The sequence below is a fragment of the Malaclemys terrapin genome, chromosome 13 (assembly GCF_027887155.1).
Source record: "Malaclemys terrapin pileata isolate rMalTer1 chromosome 13, rMalTer1.hap1, whole genome shotgun sequence".
NCBI lineage: Eukaryota > Metazoa > Chordata > Testudines > Emydidae > Malaclemys > Malaclemys terrapin.
The window spans coordinates 18,066,403-18,086,989 of NC_071517.1; the positions used below are offsets into that span (position 1 = coordinate 18,066,403).

At 47.7% G+C, this 20,587-nt stretch overlaps 1 protein-coding gene across 5 annotated transcripts in view; it reads right to left on the reverse strand.

The window, feature by feature from the left end:
- Window positions 1-13,958: 13,958 nt before the first annotated feature.
- The window catches only part of SEPTIN9 (septin 9), a 252,992-nt gene continuing 246,363 nt past the window's right edge, over window positions 13,959-20,587 (reverse strand). For all 5 annotated transcript variants that reach the window (XM_054047105.1, XM_054047107.1, XM_054047106.1 and 2 more), the window contains 2 exons: window positions 18,997-19,048; window positions 13,959-16,992 (listed from right to left, as the gene is read on the reverse strand). In XM_054047105.1, coding sequence (XP_053903080.1) covers window positions 16,863-16,992; window positions 18,997-19,048 — 182 coding nt within the window. In that variant the 3' untranslated portion in view covers window positions 13,959-16,862. The remainder of the gene's footprint in view (window positions 16,993-18,996; window positions 19,049-20,587) is intronic.

Genomic DNA, 20,587 nt, shown 5'->3' on the forward strand with positions numbered 1-20,587 from the left:
AAAGCTGGACAGCCCACACATAAAAAGACAGACTTCTCTTTCTTCACAGACTTAATTTCATCTGCAAATTACATATACGGAGACAGATATTTATACAGGAATGCTCTGATCCTCCCGAGGGGAGCTCAGACTCGCCAATGTGTAATTTTGCTTTAGGACTATGATATGCAATCTCACCTTTCTTCTTGAGGTGGTAGGAGAAAGGGGGAAAGTCACTGAAATCATCTCCAAGAAATCGCTCCCCTACATACACCTACAGCTAATAGGATATAAAATGTGGCAGCAACATAAAAGGGAACTAACTGGTTCTTCCTACTTTCATATCAGTGTAATCAATAAGGACATGTTAGGGTGTGTTTCTTAAAGGGCTACATTTTGTGCAGATTTTATTTTTAAAGCCAGGTTTGTAGATCCAGTTAAAGGGAGTTTTTGAGAAGGGTTTGTGGTAAAACGCTTTTTAAGAGGTGGCTTGGCTAAAGCGGGCTGGATAGCTCAGACACTGGTATTGGGTTATGGGGTTTTCATGGGTTTGAATCCCATTTAGGATAACAGGGGTCCAAGGTGTCAGATTTTCTGTTGCCCATGACCTGCCTCCATTCAGTGAGTTGTTAGTCATAGTCCATTTCACAGGAAATGTTATGAAAAGTCACTAAAACTGGGATGAGCTGCCACCTGTGTATGACCCACTGCAATAGTCTGTCCTTGAGCTGACAAAGGCCCAGATCACAGCACATGCACAGCATTAAAAGCTACAACAGGTCAAGTAAAGTCAGTTTGCATAGACTCCCGCCCCCTAGAATAAACCCTGGGCCTGATTATCAGAGGTGACCCTCACTAACTTCTACTGGAGTTCTGGGTGCTCAGGACTCCTGAAACCTAAATACGCAGCCCAACAGACAGAGACCTGAGGGAACAGACAAACTTTGCCCTGTGCCCTAAACATCAACACACGCAGGGTCTGGTGGACCAACAGGGCTTCATAGCCATGCCCCCCCTTTCCGGAGGATATCCGCCTTGCCATCCATCAATGCCCATTAACAAAGGGGCCCCTGCAGTTCTCAATATCACACCGAGCAAGAGTCAGCTGCTCTGATAAGGCCCTCTCTAGTCCGGCTGCGGGTTATATCCACAGCTTGGCTTGCACCCCAAAAACAAGTTGTAAGCCATTCTGTTTCCTGGCTAATAATTTTCAGCCATCTCCCTGCAACAACCCATCTATCAACTTCTCACTGATGGTTCCTTCCATTCCCCAGCCCTTATTAACCCAGTGCCAACATCCTACTCTTCTCATTTCCCCTTTCCCACACTTTTGCTGCCTGGCACCAATCCCGTTCTCCCGCTGCTGCTTCTAGGGTGACCAGATGTCCCGATTTTATAGGGACAGTCCCGATATTTGGGCTTTTTCTTATATCGGTTCCTATTACCCCCCACCCCCGTCCCAATTTTTCACCCTAGCTGCTTCCTATCTTCTCTCTACATTTGCTACTGCTGCCCTGCTCCCCCCATTCACTCTTTTACTCTGTTAGCTGTGAGGGTCACAGTGATAGCAGCTCTCCCGTGCTTCTGCTGCAATAGCATTAGAAGTGCAGATCGTCCTTTGTTACCCGTTACTTTGGAATTACTTTGAAAGAAGGCCCCCTGCAGCTGATCCCAGTGCCAAACTAACAGCAGAGGTAGCACTGATAAGAGAGGAGCAGCGCTTCAGACCAGCAGCTTTTAAAGTCAAAGGGACGAGGTTGAGGTATTTTCAAATCAGTTTTAATTCTTGATTGTTTAGAACAACCCCCTGGAAAGCCAGGACTGAAGTTTGCTTCTTTAATGAAATATTCTATTTTGTTCCACAGATGCCAGACACCTGCTGTTCTGTCATGGCAGGGCTGCTCGTGAGGAGGTGCGCACTTTTATTTGTTATCGTAGGGTTGCTCAAGAAAAGCAGAGTGGGTTTTGAACACAGGTTTGTTATTGCAGGGCTGACCAAGAGCACTGGCCATTGAGCATTGCTTTGTTATTTTAGGGTTGGTTGTAATGAAGCAAGGTTTGGCACACTGGTTTATTCTTGAGGGTGGCTTGTAAGGGGCCGGGCTCCCTGCAGATTGGTTTGTTATTTCAGGGTTGGTTCTAATGAATGCTGGGCTTTCCTCACCAGTTTGTCGTCGTATGGCTGTTTCTAATGGAGCTGGGTTGTGGATGCTTATTTGCTATTAAAGGACTACTCATGTCAAGTGCTGGGCTGTGCATTCTAGGCTGTTTTTATAGGGTTGCCTGTGAGGAACTGCCCTACACCCATTAGTTTGGGATATCAGATGTTATCAGAGTGAGGGAATGGCTCAAGAACCCATTAGAGAGCTCTGGGGGAATGGGCACGGGAAGATGGTTTTAATCAGATAAGGGAATTCGGTACATTGCTGCTGCATGCTAGGAGATATCCTTTTAAGCTTCAGTAATTTTTTTGAGTCCCTGGGAAGCTTGTGAGGTGCCTTTGAAGGAAGCATGACTTATGAAATTGCAGTTTTTAGCCTAGATGGGTAATGTTAATGTTAATGAGAAAATATTGCGGTCTGTGATTGCAGTTCTCTTGAATCCCATAAGTTTGAAATAAATTATTCTGTTTTCCTAAATGAGGCAACATGGCACAATACTGCTTCTAAGTCAGTTCAATGGTGATTATTAATTTGTGGAGCACCGTTCACAAGATTAAAAACAAATTAAAACAGAGGAAAGAGTTACAAACTTTCATTTAGCAGGGCGGGGAGAAAACCTTTGCTTTAGGTTTTAAAAGGAGCAATGAGCCTGGCAGCTAGATCTTAACACTCAGAGAATTTTGCATGAGCGGAGAGCTACTTAGGCAAAAAGGGCCTGATTCTATTATCCACTGAAGTAACCCTGGGGCAAGTGGGATCAGAACTCAGCCCCTCATGTAGCAACGTACCCTGTCTTACAGTGCTACACACTCACAACAAACATCACTCTGCAACGTGCCCATTGTGGTTCACGTTTCATCCTTCACAGCAGAAGAAGCTGTTTCCCATGGAGGCCAGTCCAGAACCATGGCATTCACCTGCTGCTTTAAAACTCTGGGTTCTTGTGTTGCTGTGTGTTGGAGCCCGGGGTTCAGCTCCTGGGTGGAGTTGCTCACTCCCAAAGGCAGTGGGGGTGAAAAGCAAAGAGTGAGTTCTCAGCCCATGAGAACCGTGGAGAGGAGAAGGAGCTTTGTGCTGAAACTCTGGCCAGTTAGTGAGTGCTGTTATTAGCTTCTGAAATGCATACAATTGCACTAAAGAGAACCATGTGTGTAATGGATAATATAGGGCAATATATTCAAAAGGCACCACTCATTTAAGCTGCCCCACTTAACACCCAGAGTGCATTTTTCAGCGGTGCTCAGCACCTACAGCTCCAGGAGCTGTTTGCACTCGGCCCTTCTGAAAAATCAGGCCCAAGGTTACAAACTGGTACCCCCAAATTGAGGCACTGAAACCAGTCGCCACTTTTCAAACATACTATAGACTAGCCGGCCATTGGTCACACAGAGTTTTAAAAGGCAGCTAACCTGGAGGATAGGAATTCAGTTTTGCTGGGGGAGATGCTCTAGAAGCTCTTAGTAGAATGCCACAAGCATGGAAAATAAAAACAATCAAGTGCTCAAACCTGCAGTGATGTGTTTTGTCCCCGAATTTGAGGGGAGATGAGTAGAGTTTATCTTTGCAATCTCCTCGGAGTTACTATCAAGTATCCGCTGCCTCAATTGGGAAGTTTTTGTGACTCTCCCATGGGTGTCCTGGCCCTGGTGTAGCTTCACCAGTTGGAGAGCTAGCATAGACCACCCATTGGCATTTTTACCCCCCACAGCATCTCACCCTGCCCAAGCAGGTATAGATGACATGGTGATAAAAACATTAGCAGCTGGTCTACCCCAGTGAATTTCACCAGAACCTCAGTGTAGATGAGACTTTGTCAGCATCCCCCTGCCCCATCCATTATACTCAGTCTTGGATCACAGAACATGGTTTTGTTGTCCAGGACAGAAGAGTTAAAATATGCCCCACAGCCCACATGAGCTGGGCAGGAAGGAACCTTCAAAGGGACTGCCCCTCAACCACTGCAGTTGGTCCCTTTGATTGCAAAGCCTGCTCTTAGCACTAAACTGCCATGCAGCGTGAGCCCCATTCCCCTCCCTTGCAGAGGTGAGAGCGCTACTCCCTGGTGTCTCGTATCTGAGATTTCCCCTGTTGTTGGCACCTGCATTATTATCTAGAGAGGATTTATTTCATTCTGAAATAGGTCTCCAATGAAGTTATTAATCAGAGAGAGAGATGGAAGAGTACAACAAAGTTTATTGTGTGCTGTGGATGAATGATAAGCGAATACCGATGCCTTGGATAACAATCAGGAGAGAGAGAGAGGAAGGCGAAAGAAGTGCAGCATTGTGGGTAAATATATGCTGCTTCTGGTGATGATTACCCTCAAAGTAATTAGTTTTTAAATCAGGCAGACATTTCAGAAACTACTCACTATGAGCGGCTTTAATTATTTATACTCCCTTTTATTCTTCTTATTTATAGTCATCCTCTTTGGAAAGGGAGATGCTTTCTGGGGTTGGCCACTCAGCCAGTTCCAGGCTGGGCTTGCTGAGTACACATCTCCGTAAAAGCCAGTAATTTTAACAGCTACTGGAAGCGGGGAGTAGCGGGGTGGGGGTGGGTGGGGTGGGAGAGGGACCAAAAAACCTCAGAAGCCAACTTTCACTTGTGCTGGTTTTTCTGGTGGCAAGACAAATTAAAGTGAAAATTTCCACCCAAGTCGCTAGCTACGGAAAGCCCTCCTCTGCTTAGTCATTAAAAAGAACTCCTGTTCTTTTTGCGGATACAGACTAACACGGCTGCTACTCTGAAATTAGTCATTAAACTGTCCCTCTTTTCCGTCATTTATTAAAGTGAGGCCACTCAACAAGTCATCCACTCTGAGCCCCCTGCTGTCCCAGTGCAGTGTTGGTAAGCCACCTTTTCAGGGAATGTTTAGTCCCACTGAGAACAAGGGAGACTTATTTTCACTTTACTCTTTGCACAGAAGAATATACTAAGTATTAGGGATCGGCAGGTAATTGGTGCTGCCTTTTTGTTAACCTTTGGGTACGTCTTCACTACCCGCCGTATCGGCGGGTAGCAATCGATTTATCCGGGATCGATATATTGTGTCTCGTTAAGACGCAATATATCGATCTCCGAACGCGCTCACCATCGACTCCGGAACTCCACCAGAGCGAGCGGCGGTAGTGCAGTCAACGGGGGAGCCGCGACCGTCGATCCCATGCCGTGTGTACCCCAGGTAATTCGATCCAAGATACTTCAACTTCAGCTATGCTATTCGCATAGCTGAAGTTGTGTATCTTGGATCGATTCCCCCCCGCCCATAGTGTAGACCAGCCCTTTGACAAACAGGAGAGGAAAGGAAAGGTCATGGGCAAGAGGTTTACTGGAGTGTGGTCCAGTGGTTAGTACAAGGAATCAGGACTCCTGTGTTCTATGCACAGCTCTGCCAGTGACTCATGAAATGATTTTGGTCAAGTCACTTAACCACCCTGTGTCTCACTGCCTCTCAGTGGTCACCTGTAAAATAGGAATTAACCCACATATGTAAAGCACTTTGAGAGCTTGGGCTGGAAGGTGGCGTGTAGATGGAAAGCATCTTACTAGTCGGGCAACCAGCAGCTAAGGCAGTACAGTGGATCTCAGAGCATCCAGGAGGGAGGGATATGTTCCTTGCCTGCTTTGCAGGCATGAAACCCTCAACCCAGCTTCTGATGATCTGTCACCGACTCTCTTAGTAATGGATTTTCCTGTTAAACTGTGGCTCAGATCCTGAATCAATCCATGATTTGGCCTTTGTGTACACAAGACTTGCTTTTCCCACTACTGAAATGCAGCGACTTCCAAGGCCTACTCAGCAGCTATTTAATGCTGCACAGCAATACTAAATCAGAGTTTAGAACAGGAAGTGGATGCCTCTTGCATCAGCAAGGGAAAGGATGACCCCCAGAGGGTCTTTCTGTCTTTAGAGTAGCAGCCGTGTTAGTCTGTATCCGCAAAAAGAAGAACAGGAGTACTTGTGGCACCTTAGAGACTAACAAATTTATTAGAGCATAAGCTTTCGTGGACTACAGCCCACTTCTTCGGATGCATTCTGTCTTTAGTGTCTCTTAAAAATAGTGTATCCATTTGAAACTGAAAAAGAAATGTAGAAAGGCAAAAGTGTAATTGGACACCTAGAAAATTGGCACACTAGGGGTCACGCATTTGTTTTTACAAGAACGTACTAGGGGATTTTTCATGTCCAAATACTACTCAGAAACTGCTTTAAATCTCATCAGAAAGCTCTTCACCTTTTCCAACATGTGCACAGGATTCTAACACACTAATACTGTTTACTTAGCATGAGAAATACACAGATCTGGACAAAATATTGAACACACCCACACATCTCTCTGCCTCAGGTTCCTCACCACTCTGAAGAGTTTTTGTGGAGTCCAGGATTCCTCTCCTGCAGCTCATGGCTTTAAGAATCATGGAGTCTCTCTCTGCCCTCTGCAATCAGTGGCCTTCTCCTCTTCTGCCCAAGCTTCCTGCATCTTGCTCTGTTAATCTCTCAGATTTTTATGTCCCATGACCTGCAGCTGATTTCTTTGTTTTGCTACTGGGAATCTTCCACTCTCCACTTCTCCAGACCTCTGCAGATACACTTGGTCAAACTGGTTTCCCTAGGCCTTAGCCAGCCCATTGCCACAAGGTGCTTCCACCTGAATAGGTGACCATTAACAGTCTAATGACCCACCACTGTATCTGGTCGGGGAGGGACATGCTATAACCCTGACAGCAGATGACTGACAACATGGTCACACTGAGGCGTTCCATGATACAACACTTTCACAATAACTTCATAGCACCAGCCAGAATGAACGGTACGTAGATAAATTCTCCAGGTCATCACAGGGCACACACAACATTTTTTTCAACCGGCTGTCATTTACATGACATCCACCCTTAAACTCTTTAGTCCCGCTTGTTAGCAGGGAAGAGGTTAAACAGCAATCGTTGTGAAGTTGCTACCCAAACACCACTCCTTAGTATTTAAGCTTGGAAGGATGAGATTTTTAATCAATAAATGTTAATAAACATCGATTTCACTGTACACAAACAAACTGATTAAAAATATTTCCATTGATAACAGAAATTCACAGATAAGCAGAGGAAGAAAAATGCTGCTTGAGAACTTCTTAGGCTAGGTCTACACTACCTGCCTGAATCGGCGGGTAGAAATCGATTTCCCGGGGATCGAATTATCGCGTCTCGTCGGGATGCGACAATCGATCCCCGAATCGATGCGCTTACTCCACCAATGGAGGTAGGAGTAAGCGCTGTCGACGGGGAGCCGTGGAGGTAGATTTTGCCACCGTCGTCACAGCGGGGTAAGTCGGCTTTGGTACGTCGAATTCAGCTACGCTATTCGCGAGTGTGGAGTAGAACCCAGAACTCCTTGACTCTCAGATCTGAGCTTTAACCTCTCTGCTAGGCTTCCTGGAGGAAATTGTTTATGCTCTAAGGTGTCCTTGGTAGTAAATAGATTCTGGAGAGCAGCCTTGTTTGTCATCTTAGGTAAGGAGGTGAGATCTCTGTAATAGGAGCCAAGCTTGTTGTTATCTTTGATCTTAAATGTCTATTCTAGGTACCAAGAAGGGAAGGCTGAGGGTCATGTGGCCTTGGTTATTCACATCACCCCAGAGTCAGTGCTTTTCGCGTAGCTGAATTTGCATATCTTAAATCGACCCCCCCACCCCCGTAGTGAAGACCTGCCCTTAGTTTGATTTCAGGCTATTTACTTCATATATTGTGATGTTAACTATTTGTGTTTTAACAGTAATAAGGCTTTAACTTTTTGAATCTCAAACATCTACCATCATTAAATAATCATTGTCTGACCCTCCCCCAATTTCTGCCCAGTTTCATGCAACTATGACAATTTAAATCCATTTAAAAACTGAAAAGCGTAACCCCTAATTTCACACACCTGTGAACAAAAGTTTAAATAGATAAAATAAATCTTGAAACTAAACATCAATACCTGTCAACAATATATTTTAAAAAATAAAAATCAAATGCTGCCAAACCTACTGATATTACATAGGCCTGCAAAGTTAGCTCAGTGTCATTTAATGTCCTGCAAGCTAGAAGTATAGAATATAGGATAGCCTGGTAGTAACTGGGACCTCCTTAGGGGGGAAAACAAACAAACAAACAAAAATAAAGCAGATTGCACCCTGAGACTTTTACGTTCCTAAATGAAGACCCTGAGGTCTGTGTGCTTAAATTCAGAGGCTGTTATTTGAGAGACGCAGCACCCAGAGTTCAGCACAAGAATCAATTGTTAACAAAGAATGATGATAATATCAATCTTAAGTATTTCTAGTGCCCCCAGGTCCCATTACCATTGCACCTGAACACCTCACAAGCTTTCATGTATTTGTCCTCACAACACCCTGGTGAGAGGGGCAAGTGCTGCTATCCCCATTTCACAGCTGAGGAATTAAGGCCGGGGATACTAAGTGGCTTTCCCAAGCTCCCACAGGAAGCTTGGGTGGTGAAGCTGAGAATTAAACCCAGGTCTTCTGAGTCTAAGACTATCACCCTAACCACTAGACCAGCCTTCCCCTGGAAGGGTAAATCTCAGGTTGAATTAAAGATAATTATACTGTGATTTTGCTAACACAGGGGGGTTACTAGAGCAAAGCCTGAAATAACTATTGTGGGTTGGTTTCTTTAATAGATCATAGGCTCTTTGGAGAATACACTGGGGAATGCCTCCCTCTATTGAGCCCTTTCAGAAATGCCACCAACTCTTTATATGGAGCTCAGCATGGGAAATTTTAGTCTCATTCTCTTTTCTGTTTGTAACTGGCTCATTCAGATGTAACCAGCAGTTAAAGTAGATGGAAACCAGAGGAGGAGCTCTCATGGTACCAGTCTAAAAGGGGGATTGTTGTGCTCCCCAGCCAGGAAAGGAAGGAAATCTTCCCCTCTGTTTTCAGGAGAGGTGAGCCCTTCTCCCGCTATGCTACCATACCCCCAATTCCTGCTTACTTTAACCTTGGTGTATAGTTGTCCCCTTCGGTCCCAAGAGCTGCCGGTGGGCAAAAAGCCCCTTAGGACTTATTGTAGCCAGCAAGGTATGAGGGGGCAAGTGGCTCCAGCCAGTGCCCAGTGAACCTGTTAGCCACAGATCTCTTTTAGCCACAGTGAGTACCTCTTGTTGCTGTCCGAGCCTCCGGTCAGGTCCTTCAGCACATGCCTCTTCAGTCATTCCTCAGGGTTCTCAGAAAGAACTTTCCTAACTCAGCCCTAGCACTGAGGGGCCAGGCCTCCTCACCATAGTTCTGTAATTGAACTCAGCTGGTCCCCCTTCTGCTTCTCCCTAGGGCTGTGTTAACTCCTTCCTGGCCTTTGCAGACCCAGCCAGGTAAATCAAATTCAAATCCCTTCACTTTTTGAGGACCCCGTATCCAAACTAGCCAAAATCCCTCTCTCTAACCTAGATTAACATGGGGCTACATTTCAGTTCCAAACCAGTTCCTGCTTCAAGGCAGCTGAAGCCCCACAAACAGCTGAGCTCCCAGGATTTCTACTATTTTGGGCCAAAAGTTTTATGACAAGAAGTTGTGAGATTTCACAAAGGGCCGATCTGCCTCCTAGCCCTGAGTTGGTTATGCGCTTGCAATGAGGGCGGGGCGGGAACTGTACACTTCTCATAACACACTGGCAGCTCTGTATTTTTCATAAATAAAAGTAGGGAGGTTTTTAAATCTTGGGGGAGCAATATTGTATTAACAGTCCAGCTGCAGCCAGCAGAGCAGACTGTACATAACGCGTCAGAGCTTCCTCAGAGCAGCTGCTTTATTGCTGGCTCCTTTATAAAAACCACCTTTCCATAGCATCCTAACAGCTGGAAGCCATTCGCTGTGCCATTCCCGTGAAATGGCCTTTGACCCAGAGGAACGGTTCTTCAGCCGAGTTGAACAGTACAGTCCCCTTTGCGGAGAAGAGGAATTTTGCCCATCCCAAGCTGTTTCCCAGCAGCCCTCTGCATCGTGCTCAGGAACGTTTGTTGGATACAGCAGAAACATTGGGCTAGCTCTGTGCACTCACTAGGCTGGAGCTTGCAATGTGCTGGGCACCCTTTGCTCCCATGTCTTTTGCTTTGTGCAGGACTAAATTGCTTACAGGCTGAAATAGGATCTTAGGGAAAACCTGCATGATGAGGTAACGCTTGTGGGAGCTGGGGGAGGGGGCTATTACTGCAGTCACATCTCTAGGCGAAGCTCTCCAGCTCATTCGTAAGTGCTACATCATCTACATCAGTCCTTTTTCATAAGAACTTCAGCTCAAGTGGCCATCTGCCCATTGCAATTCACTAAAACAATGAGACGCTCTGTGCAGACAGTTTCACGACTGTAGAATCTCCTTTGTCGGAAGAGAATGGGGGACCAAGAATTTATCTGGACTAATTGGATTTTGGAGAAATGGGAGGAACTTTAATACAAAGTGTTCAGCAATGGACATAACCCCTCCACTATTTAAATTGGGCTAAAAGGGAGTTGCAAGATAAATGAGGTTCTACTGTATATCAGAGTTGCTAGACAGAAATATTTCACATCTGACAATTATAAGACAATATACTTCCATCCACACAGAAGCACAAAGAAACAGGCAATTCTTGAGTTAGTCCAAAGTGGAGCACAGGATCTGGTAGCTGAACTCCTCAATAATAGTGACCATAATGTAATTACATTTAACATCCTTCTAGTGGGGATAATATGAAAAAAACCACCACGGTAACGTTTAACTTCAAAAGGAGGAACTACACAAAAATGAGGATGTTAGCTGGAAATTAAAAGGCACTGTCACAAGGATTAAATACCTGCAAGCAACATAGGCACTATTTAAAAATCCCATAACAGAAGCTCAGACTAAGTGTACACCCCAAATCAGAAAAGATAATAAGAGGACCAAAAGAATGCTAGCCTGGCTAAACAGAAAAGAAATGGAGGCTTTTAGAGGCAAAAAGTCATCCTTTAAATTTTACAAGTCAGAGCCTAGTGAGGCTATCAGGTGCAAAAACTCTGTCAGTTTAAGTATAAAGTATAAGATGGAAGGCCAAGAAAGAATTTGAGAAGCAAGTTGCTAAAGATGCAAAAACTAACAGTAAACATTTTTTTAAGGATATCAGAAGCAGGAAGCCTGCCAAACAGGCAATGGGATTACTGGACGATTGAGGTGCTAACAGAGCACTCAAGGAAGACAAATATTGGGAAATATCATAATGCCACTATATAAATCCATGGTGTGCCCACTCCTGGCGTACTGTGTCCAGTTTTGGTTGCTCCATCTCCAAAAAGATATAGTGGAACTGGAAAAGGTTCTGAGAAGGGCAACAAAGAGGATAAAAAATATGGAATGGTTTTCACAAAGGGAGAGACTACAAAGATTAGGGCTGTTCACCTTACAAAAGAGATGACTAAGAGGCAATATGATAGAAGTCTATAAAATCATGGTTGGTGTGAGGAAAAAGTGTTATTTACCCTTTCCCACAATACAAAAATGGGGTGTGCATCACCTGCTGACATTAATAGGCAGCAGGTTTAATATTAACAAGAGGAAATCCTTTCACACAAAGCACAATTAACCTGTGGAACTCATTGCCATGGGATGTTGTGATGGTCAAAAGTATAACCAGGTTAAAAAAAGAACTAGATAAGTTCATGGAGGATAGGTCCAGCAATGGGTTTTAGTCAAGATGGCCATGGGTGTAACCCCATGCTTGGAGCAACCCGAAAACTCCTGACTACCAGAAGCTGGGAGAAGCCAAGGGGTGGCTTACTCCAATTGTTTGTTCTTTACACTCTCCCTGAAGGTCTTGTATTGGCCACTGTCAGAGACAGGACACTGGGCTAGACGCACCATTGGTGGACCCAGTATGGCCATTCTTAGGCTGGGTCTACACTACCCGCCTGAATCGGCGGGTAGAAATCGACCTCTCGGGGACGCGACAATTGATCCCCGAATCGACGCTCTTACTCCACCAGCGGAGGTGGGAGTAAGAGCCGTCGACGGGAAGCTGCAGAGGTCAATTTTGCCGCCGTCCCTACAGCGGGGTAAGTCGGCTGCGATACGTCGAATTCAGCTACGCTATTCGCGTAGCTGAATTTGCGTATCTTAAATCGACCCCCCCCTGTAGTGTAGATGTAGCCTTAGAATAGCACTTGCCCATGTTGTGAGACTGTGTTGGAAAGGTACATCCCAGTATCACCTCAGCGCTTTCAGGTCAGTACATCCTCTCTTCCTGCATCAGCACCTGCTTCTTTCCCACCCCAGACCAGCCTCTGAACAATGGCTTTCTCATCCTACTCCCAGCACCAGGTTTTCTACCCAGCTGCTTTCCCAACCACCTGTTTCCAGTTCCATGCTACAGCTCCGCCACCCAGGGACTCCAGGGTCCTTCCCTGAGGCCAGACCTCATTCCTCCAGTGGAGCTGCAGCCTTTGGGGAATGTTCATTAAGGGTCTTGCCCACAAACACTCATCCAAGCAGCATAAGAGTCTCAGGGAACAGCTATACTTATGCTAGCCAGTGCATGGTGTGCCTGAAAAGTGGGGCCCATCCATGATCACTTCATTGACAGACTGCTCAGGAACCTCTCCCTTGAGTATCTCCTGTCTGGATCCCACTGCCCTCAAATCCTCCCATCTCTGCTGCCTTCACCGTTGCAACTCTTTCCCCCTGCCCCACCAACCAGGGCTGGTTGTGGGGCAGGCTGCTCCCTTTAAGGTGGCACATTGCTGGGCTTTTCTTTTTGGTTTCGTTTGCCAGGCTGTGATTAGGTGTCTTTTTGTTTGCTTTGCTGATTGGCTGGTTGCAAGTGCGGGGTGGGTGTGGGTTGGCTCAGCTGCTGCAGGGAGGGGCACGCCAAAACCATTTTCCATGCTGGCCCGCAAAATGGCTAGGGCCGCTGCTGCCACCTACCACACTGCTCTGGAGAGGGTGTTGAAGCAGAATATACGCTACTTAAAAGGTCTCTTTTTCCTCTTAAGTATCACAGCACCTACAGGTCCTCGTGTCTCAGCCAGCTCCAGCCAGACTCTCCCCTTCCCATTTACAAACCCAGTGAAAATGTACGAGTCCTTCCCCTCGACAGCGGTTATTGTACCCTGGGCTCTGAATTACTGCTCCCCTCACCTTCCACTTCCTGTCTGGTTTATAGTGCAGCTGATGGGTTCCAGTTCTTTGGACCCCTTAGCCTAATAACCCTTTTCTGCTTGGTCCCAGCAAGACCTGACCATACTGGGACAGGACTGATGGGCACCGGTGAAGCTGAATACGTTCAATGAAGCTTCTTGGTCTTTACTAACGAGTGTTGGTCCAGTAAAGGCTCCTGGTATTGCCTCAAGTGAAATGCAGCCTCTGTTAGAACAGTACCAGTAACAGGAATGGGAATACCTTAGCAGAATGAAACAATACAGGAGCTGAGGGAGGTTCGTCACCCATAATAGAATTTGGCTAGGACACTGCAGCTGCCTGTCCAGATTTTTAAGGCTGCTCAACATCTATCTCCACTTATATCCCAGATCTGGCCCAATATCCTTATTATTGTTGAAAGAACCAGAGGGATCTTTACTAGCCACAGGACCTCTTTTGTCTTATTCAAAAGTGGCACCCCCAATACCCCAGCATGGTGGCACTGGGACCGTAGCAATTCGAATAAGAGCACCACCTACGGAGACCCTAACACAATCCCTGCAGCCCCTGGGTTTGCCTTCAGGAAGAAATGCCCTTGCATAGTAAAAGTTCCGACACAAGATCAACCTTCCTGAGGTTGTGTGGCTCTGAAAAAAACAACCACCAAACATTTCCAAGTAAGCCTCTTTCCATTTGCATTTGAAACATTTATTTTGGGAAATACATATTAAACACTATTATTTATACAAAAAAGGACTAAATTTGTCATAATGCATATAACACCCAAAAGGCCATATTTAATAGATCTGGATTAATTTTTTTAAACATTTTTTTTCCCAAAAATTAGATTACAAAGGAGAAAGCGGCATGTCTTGCTTGGCCCAGCTTGAGATACTGTCTAGGAAAGGAGTTTAAGATGGTGATAATTGCAGAAGTGCATCACGCAGAAAAGACTTTCTACCCTCCCCTTTAATAGTCTTCTTAACACCTGAAATTCATACATTTTTCAGTTAATACACAATAGTTTGTTTTTGCTAAAATATAGCAAGTCAGCAAGTAAATAATTCATTTTCCTCAACTTAACACAGCTCTGTAAAAATTCCTACATTTTTTCCAGGAGGGGGGCGAAACAGAGTTAAAGGGGAGTACGGATTTTACCTGCAAGGCAAACACACCTGCACAGACACATCATGTGTCCCATAACCAAACCCACCAGTATAGAACATCTGCCCACGCAGGCACGAAGGGGGGCGATCTTGCAAGATGCTACTTCCCTCTGCTATCATGCGGAATTGGGCCCTGCTAAACTCAATGCGCCTGCAATGGGTTCCTGTTGCAACCAGCCTGGCACGGATAGTAAGACAGCTGGAAATGGCGTGGAGGGATGCAGCCCTGAGCACCCTCTATGGCTGGGTCTCTGAAGAGTGATGTGGGGGGAGCAGCAGCAGTCTGCAGATACTCCACTGATGAAAAAGAGCGTGTGGGCCTCTGAATCAAGGCGAGAACAGCATCCCTTTTCAAAACCTTCCTACCAACTGTAAATGTGTAACTGGTCTCATCCCTCAGGGGGCTCTGCAGGAGTCTCCGTGAGGCTGGAAGTTGGGACACCTTTGCCAGTTAGTGGGAGCACCAAGAGGAGACAATCTGGGCACAGTCTTACACCTCCACGGCGGGGTGTGGGGGGGTGGTCAGAAAAGTGATGTTGGGCAGGCACCAGAATTTTGGGGCTGGGCTTTTAGACAGAAGTTGAAGGCAGAGCGTTGGATCTCTGCTCGAAGATCGACTTGCACATGGGTGGTTCTGTCCCTGCATGGAGTTTCATTTAAGCACACTTGGCGTTTACGGTAGCTGATCTAAGTCAACAGACCATGTTGGGGATCAAGGACCCTATACTACAAAGCTTGCGTGAGATACCAGCCTAGCCTTTCTTACAGCTGAAGGCTTCTAACATGCGTGTGGCATGCGGGGCTCGGTCTGTGTGCACGCACATGCTTCTCTAGAGAAAGCACTGCCAGATTAAGGAACTGGCTATGTACATATAAGTTGCCCAGGTAAAGGAATAAACCAAATTGATCCAACAACCTCCTCTGGCTTATTTAAAACCTAATAAAACACACAAGTCACACAGTACAAAGAATTCCGGCCCCCTGCCCGTGCTTTGCAGAGATGGTTCTGTTCTCAGCCCCCTTCATACACAAACGTACTCTGAGCCTTCAACAAGGACACTGAATTAAAAATAAATACACAAGTGTTCCCAGGAAACCAGCCATAGGTATGATCCAAGCACTGAGTGACAGGGAAAAACTGGGAAGAAGAATCTCTGAAGAGTCCATCTCAATTGGCATTTGGCAGGCTGCACAGACAAACTAGCTATTGCATGGGAGCTGAATTCAAAGGCACTTCTCTCAGAGCGGGCTGGGATTTAGAGATCTGTGAGTCACCCCATGGCATTCCTGGCTTATTGCATGTAGGCAGGTGACAGGGAGTGGAGTGAGTGGGTTGGCTAGGCACAGGGCTGGGGGCAGAAGAAAGGAGGCAGAGGTAAGCTTGTGATCACCTTCCCTATCTATCCTCATGCCCGCACCTCGCTTATGAAGGCCACGTTTACTTAGAGAAAGCCTTGCCTTTAATGGACGGAGGAGAAAATAAAAGAGCCACGTGACGCAGGGCAAAGCCATCTGGTTCCAACGATCTTTACAGACATGATGCATGGCAGCAAGGAGGGCAGGCCGCCTCTTCTCCGAGGCAGCCCCCGGCCCCACTCCATGGTGCCGTTTCAAGACACGGAGGAGAGAGAAATCAGATTAATTTCATGATCGGCTCCTATGAGCAAGGAGGAGGAGACTCACCCCTACCTAATGGCTTGGATTTCATTATAAAGCAACCCTCGGGGCCCGCTCCAGCTCCTGGTGAAGCCAGGTAGAGTTAGTTGGAGCAGGCTTTCACGAGGAGGGGGCTCTTCCACCTACCCTGGGGTTACACTTTGGGCTAGTGTTAGAGAATAAATAGAGACTGAGGCCTTGGCTACACTTGGGGATTCACAGCGCTGCGCGGCTGTAGTCGCGCCGCCAGCGAGAGAGCTCTCTCGCAGCGCTGCAAGTACTCCACCTCTCCGAGGGGAATAGCTTGCAGCGCTGCGAGCGAGCGTGCAGCGCTGATTACACTGGTGCTTTACAGCGCTGCACTTGCGCTCGGGGTGTGTGTTTTCACACCCCTGAGCGCAGGAAGTTGCAGCGCTGTACAGCGCCAGTGTAGCCAAGGCCTGACTTCTGACATGGGACAGTCATCTCCTCCCCTCCCTTCTCCCTCCCCTGCCATCCTGTCTAACCACCCAGCTGCCCCTCGTTACGCCCAACAGGAGCTGAGAACGGAACCCCTGCGCCACGAGGCGGGCAGCGCCAGGGGACTGGCAGTCACCACGCTTTTCACGATAGATACGGCATCGGGTTATTTGGTCAGTTAACATCGGCAGCGCGGGGGAGGGGGACGGTGGCAGTGGCAGAAGAATTATATAAAAATAAAGGGGGGAGGGGAAGAAATGAGAGCGCGAGCGCGTTGGGTCCTGGCGACGGAGCGAGACGGTTACATTTCGTTGGCCTCCTGGTCGGCCACGCCGTTGGAGAGCGCACTCCGGCCCTCGTTCAACCGCTTCACTCTGTAGGCTTCAAAGTGGAAGCCGCTGGTAATGTCCTTGATGTTCTGCATGTGTGTCCTGAGGGAAGCAGAGAAGCCGGTTAAATGAGATCTCTGTGCGCAGATGCGTGGCCCCACAATGGGGCTTTCACGGCAGCAGAGTCTGCCACCACCTCTCCCATGCTGCCACCTCAAACCGCGCAATTTCAAGGTCTCTAGCCCTTCTCATTATTCCGGGAACCTCGAGAACATAACCCCAATGTACCTGATGCAGTTGGAACAACAGCCCTGAGAGATGCCAACTGCCCCTGTTCATTAAAATTGCCCCAACGGACGTGTGTGGTCCCCTCTACAGAGAGCCCAGCCCAAAGAGCCCACAGGCTCATATTTTGACCCTCTGAAGACTGCGAGTAGGCGGAGCATCTGCAGTGGGCAGAGCTTACAGTATAGGCAGGTCTTGGAAGAGTACTGCCTCTCTCACCCCCTTAACCTCTGCATCTCCGCCCTCCTCCCATGAGGTGCGGTAGTGGAGTGGCTGAGGCACTCAAGTACAATTCTGAAAGTCATGGGTTCAAGCCTTGCTCAATCTCATGCAAAGACCACCTCCAGTTCACGAGGCCCCCAAATGGGCCCCCATCCGTTTAGGGCAGTCAAAGGCGGTCGGAGGCAATGCTGGCCACATTGCTCCTGGGTCCCGTGGGCTAGGAAACAGATGTGCCTTAACCACTTTGGCCTGATGAGCCATTGGCTCAGGGAAACTTTGATAACGGGGAGGGGGAACAAGAGCAGCTTGGCCTCCCATTCCCCTGGGGGAGGAATCACTCATATGGGAGAGGCAGGTGGTAGCACAGAGCCTCCATCAGCCCCCTCCCCACAACTCTCAGTTTCTCTCGATTCCCTGCTGTTCTGAGGCAGGCATTGACAGGTGATCCAATGCGATGGCAAGGAAGGGCTTGGCCATGGGATTACTGTTGGAGGAAAGGCTCCGGGCAGATCTAGCCTGGCTCACGGGGGAGGTATTGAGCCCTGCACACTATTTGCAGGGATGGGGAAAGCCCATACCTCAGGGTTGACTGCCTAGAAGGGGTTATGGGGAGTGGTGGAATACACTCAGGGAAGCAGCCTGCATTGGCAAGGAATGGCCACCACAGGTTTCCCCAGCTCAGAGCTCTCTGCAGCTTTGCAACCTGTGGAGAAGGCTCTTCCTCTCACAGGGGCCCTTACGCACAACTCTGCAACCAGCACGCCCCTCTCTCCACTTGCTACCCGCCCTTTAGTCTGCAAAGCACTTCTGAGAGCAGTATGACTCACATCCAAACAGCAGGTTGGGCCCGTCTCAAAGTCAGGCTGTGTGTCAGTCATATCTTTCACCCAGGAGCGACCAAATGGCCCCTGGTCATTTTACACTTCAGTGTAATACCTCCGACAGTGACCAGAGCTAGGGGCTTCAGGGAAAGGCCTGGAATTCCTAGACTCCATATATCATGAGGGGAAGTTTCCCCCCATCCAAGCTGGCAATCAACTTAAGCGACGATACACAAGTCCAATGCCCCTTATCACTTTAACCTAGCTGGTGTGACTGCAGGGACTAGTCTTGTGCAGAAGTTTTAGGCTTGGAGGTGGTTACTCTTCAGAAGGGTTTAAACAGGGTTTAGAGCATCACCTTTGCCACTGTAGGGAACCACACCTGGGATTCCACTCACTAGTATGAGCCCAGTGCTACAGCAGCCAACTGGAGGGCATGGAGATGTATTGTGGCATTGGGCAGCTGGCACGTTGATGCAGGAGACACTGGGCCCGAAGCAATCTTTAGGATGCCTCTATCGTGGGTATCACTAGTCTGACAGCAGGGCTCCCTTCCCATTCCCTACTCCCTAACTTCTCCTGCTGGCCAGCGCACACGGGAAGCCCCCTAGTTCACGTCCTCATTCAAGAGGCTACGGATTGCACAGCAGCTGTTGCTACTGTGATCTGCAAGAAGCAAGGGCAGAGCTCTGCCCTTCCCTTTGATGCCACCTGCTGGCAGAAGTGAGACAAACACAACAATGGAGTCTCTTTCTCACCCAAGAGCAGTTATACCGACCTGATCAGGAGATCCCGCAGATAAGCAAACTCACAGTGTGTCGTGTTCTCAACTGGAAAGGAGAAGAGGAGGCAAACCGTTAGGCCGCAGCCCAGAACACAGCCACGTTTCCTGAGCAAGGCAGCAATTTCAGGACAAGCGGGACTCTGCCTTTTGTTCCAGAATTTGCACTAGTGCACGGTGGGCTTGCAAACAGCCTGGAGCAGGGGCTTCAGCCCAGCAGAAGGGTCACTCAGCGGAGGGATTCCACAGGCTTAAAATCAATATTTGCCTGTCATGAGGAAAAAGCCTCTTTGCCATCGTAAGCCAGGATATTTACACAGAGGCTCATTAGCTGTTACCTGCCTAAAGAACAGCTGGCAAGAGACGGGAAGAGCTTTCATGCCTGTTTCCTCTGTTCATGCTCACTCGCTGCTGGAGTGAACACACTCCAGTGTAAGCCCCCTACCACTTCACTGCGTCACCAAGGCAAGGAACACCAAGTGACTCCTCGCAAAACAACAAAACTGTTTCAACGCAAGTGTCTCCCGGGATGGCCTGGGGTAACCAGAAAGGCAAAGGGGAGAATGGTTTTGTGGTTAAGGCACTAGACTGTGCCTCAGTAGCCCTGGATTCAATTCCTGGCTTTACCACAGACTTCCTGTGGGACCTGGAGCAGATCTCTGGATCTTAGTCTGCCCCTCCCCCCAATCTTGATTCATGCTGTGGAATGACATGATCTAATATTGGGACTGTTTGGATTAAAAGCTGTGTGGAGAGAAAAGCCTTTAAAAAAAGATCACAGTGCTGTGTGATCATCCTCTGTCCTGCTCTCAGTACATTGTGTGTTTGAACAGTGCTCTTGGTCTAATTCAGAGGGACACATCCTTGGGCAAAGGATCCCTTTGTTTTCTACATGGGTGAACACAATGCTCAAATAGCAAGCAGATTAACAACATTACTTCTGCAACATAGCCAATGGCAAATGTTGGGTCCTTGAGTCTCCCTATACTGAAGGCAGATACCCCCCACCTGAAGGATGACCAGCATTTCTCACAAACCCACCCAGGACCATCACTGCCAAGCCTTGAGAGTTACCAAGAACGGGCCACAAGAGGGCATCCAAGGGTTTAAAATAAAATGGGTTTCTCTGGCATCTTTGTTAAGCGCTTACTCAAAATAGGATTTCTATAAAAAGAATCGAAAAAGCTCTGAAATGGAAGGTGGGGGGGAAGAGAGGGAGGGAGCAGTGAAATCACATGGACTGTGCCTCTGGGATCCTTGCTACCCAGAGCAGAGTATGTGTCATCTGTTAGAGGTATGCTTCCCCAGTGAAATGCTGGCGTGAAACCGACTGTGGAAGGAAAGAAGGGAGAGAAAATAAAAGAAATGAAAAGAGGAAAGCAGAGTGGAAGGAGGAAGAAGAAAGGAAGGTTCAGCACGTGGTGGGGAAGAGAGAAGAACAGATCCCGCGAGAGTCCTGGACAGGACTAGTCAAACACCCCAGCGGGTGCTGAGAGGCTGCCCGTCTGCACAGACACCCCCCTTAACCCCCCCTCAGGCAGCCAGCATTCGGTTTCAGGCTCCTGAAGCAACTGAGGAGACTGGCCTG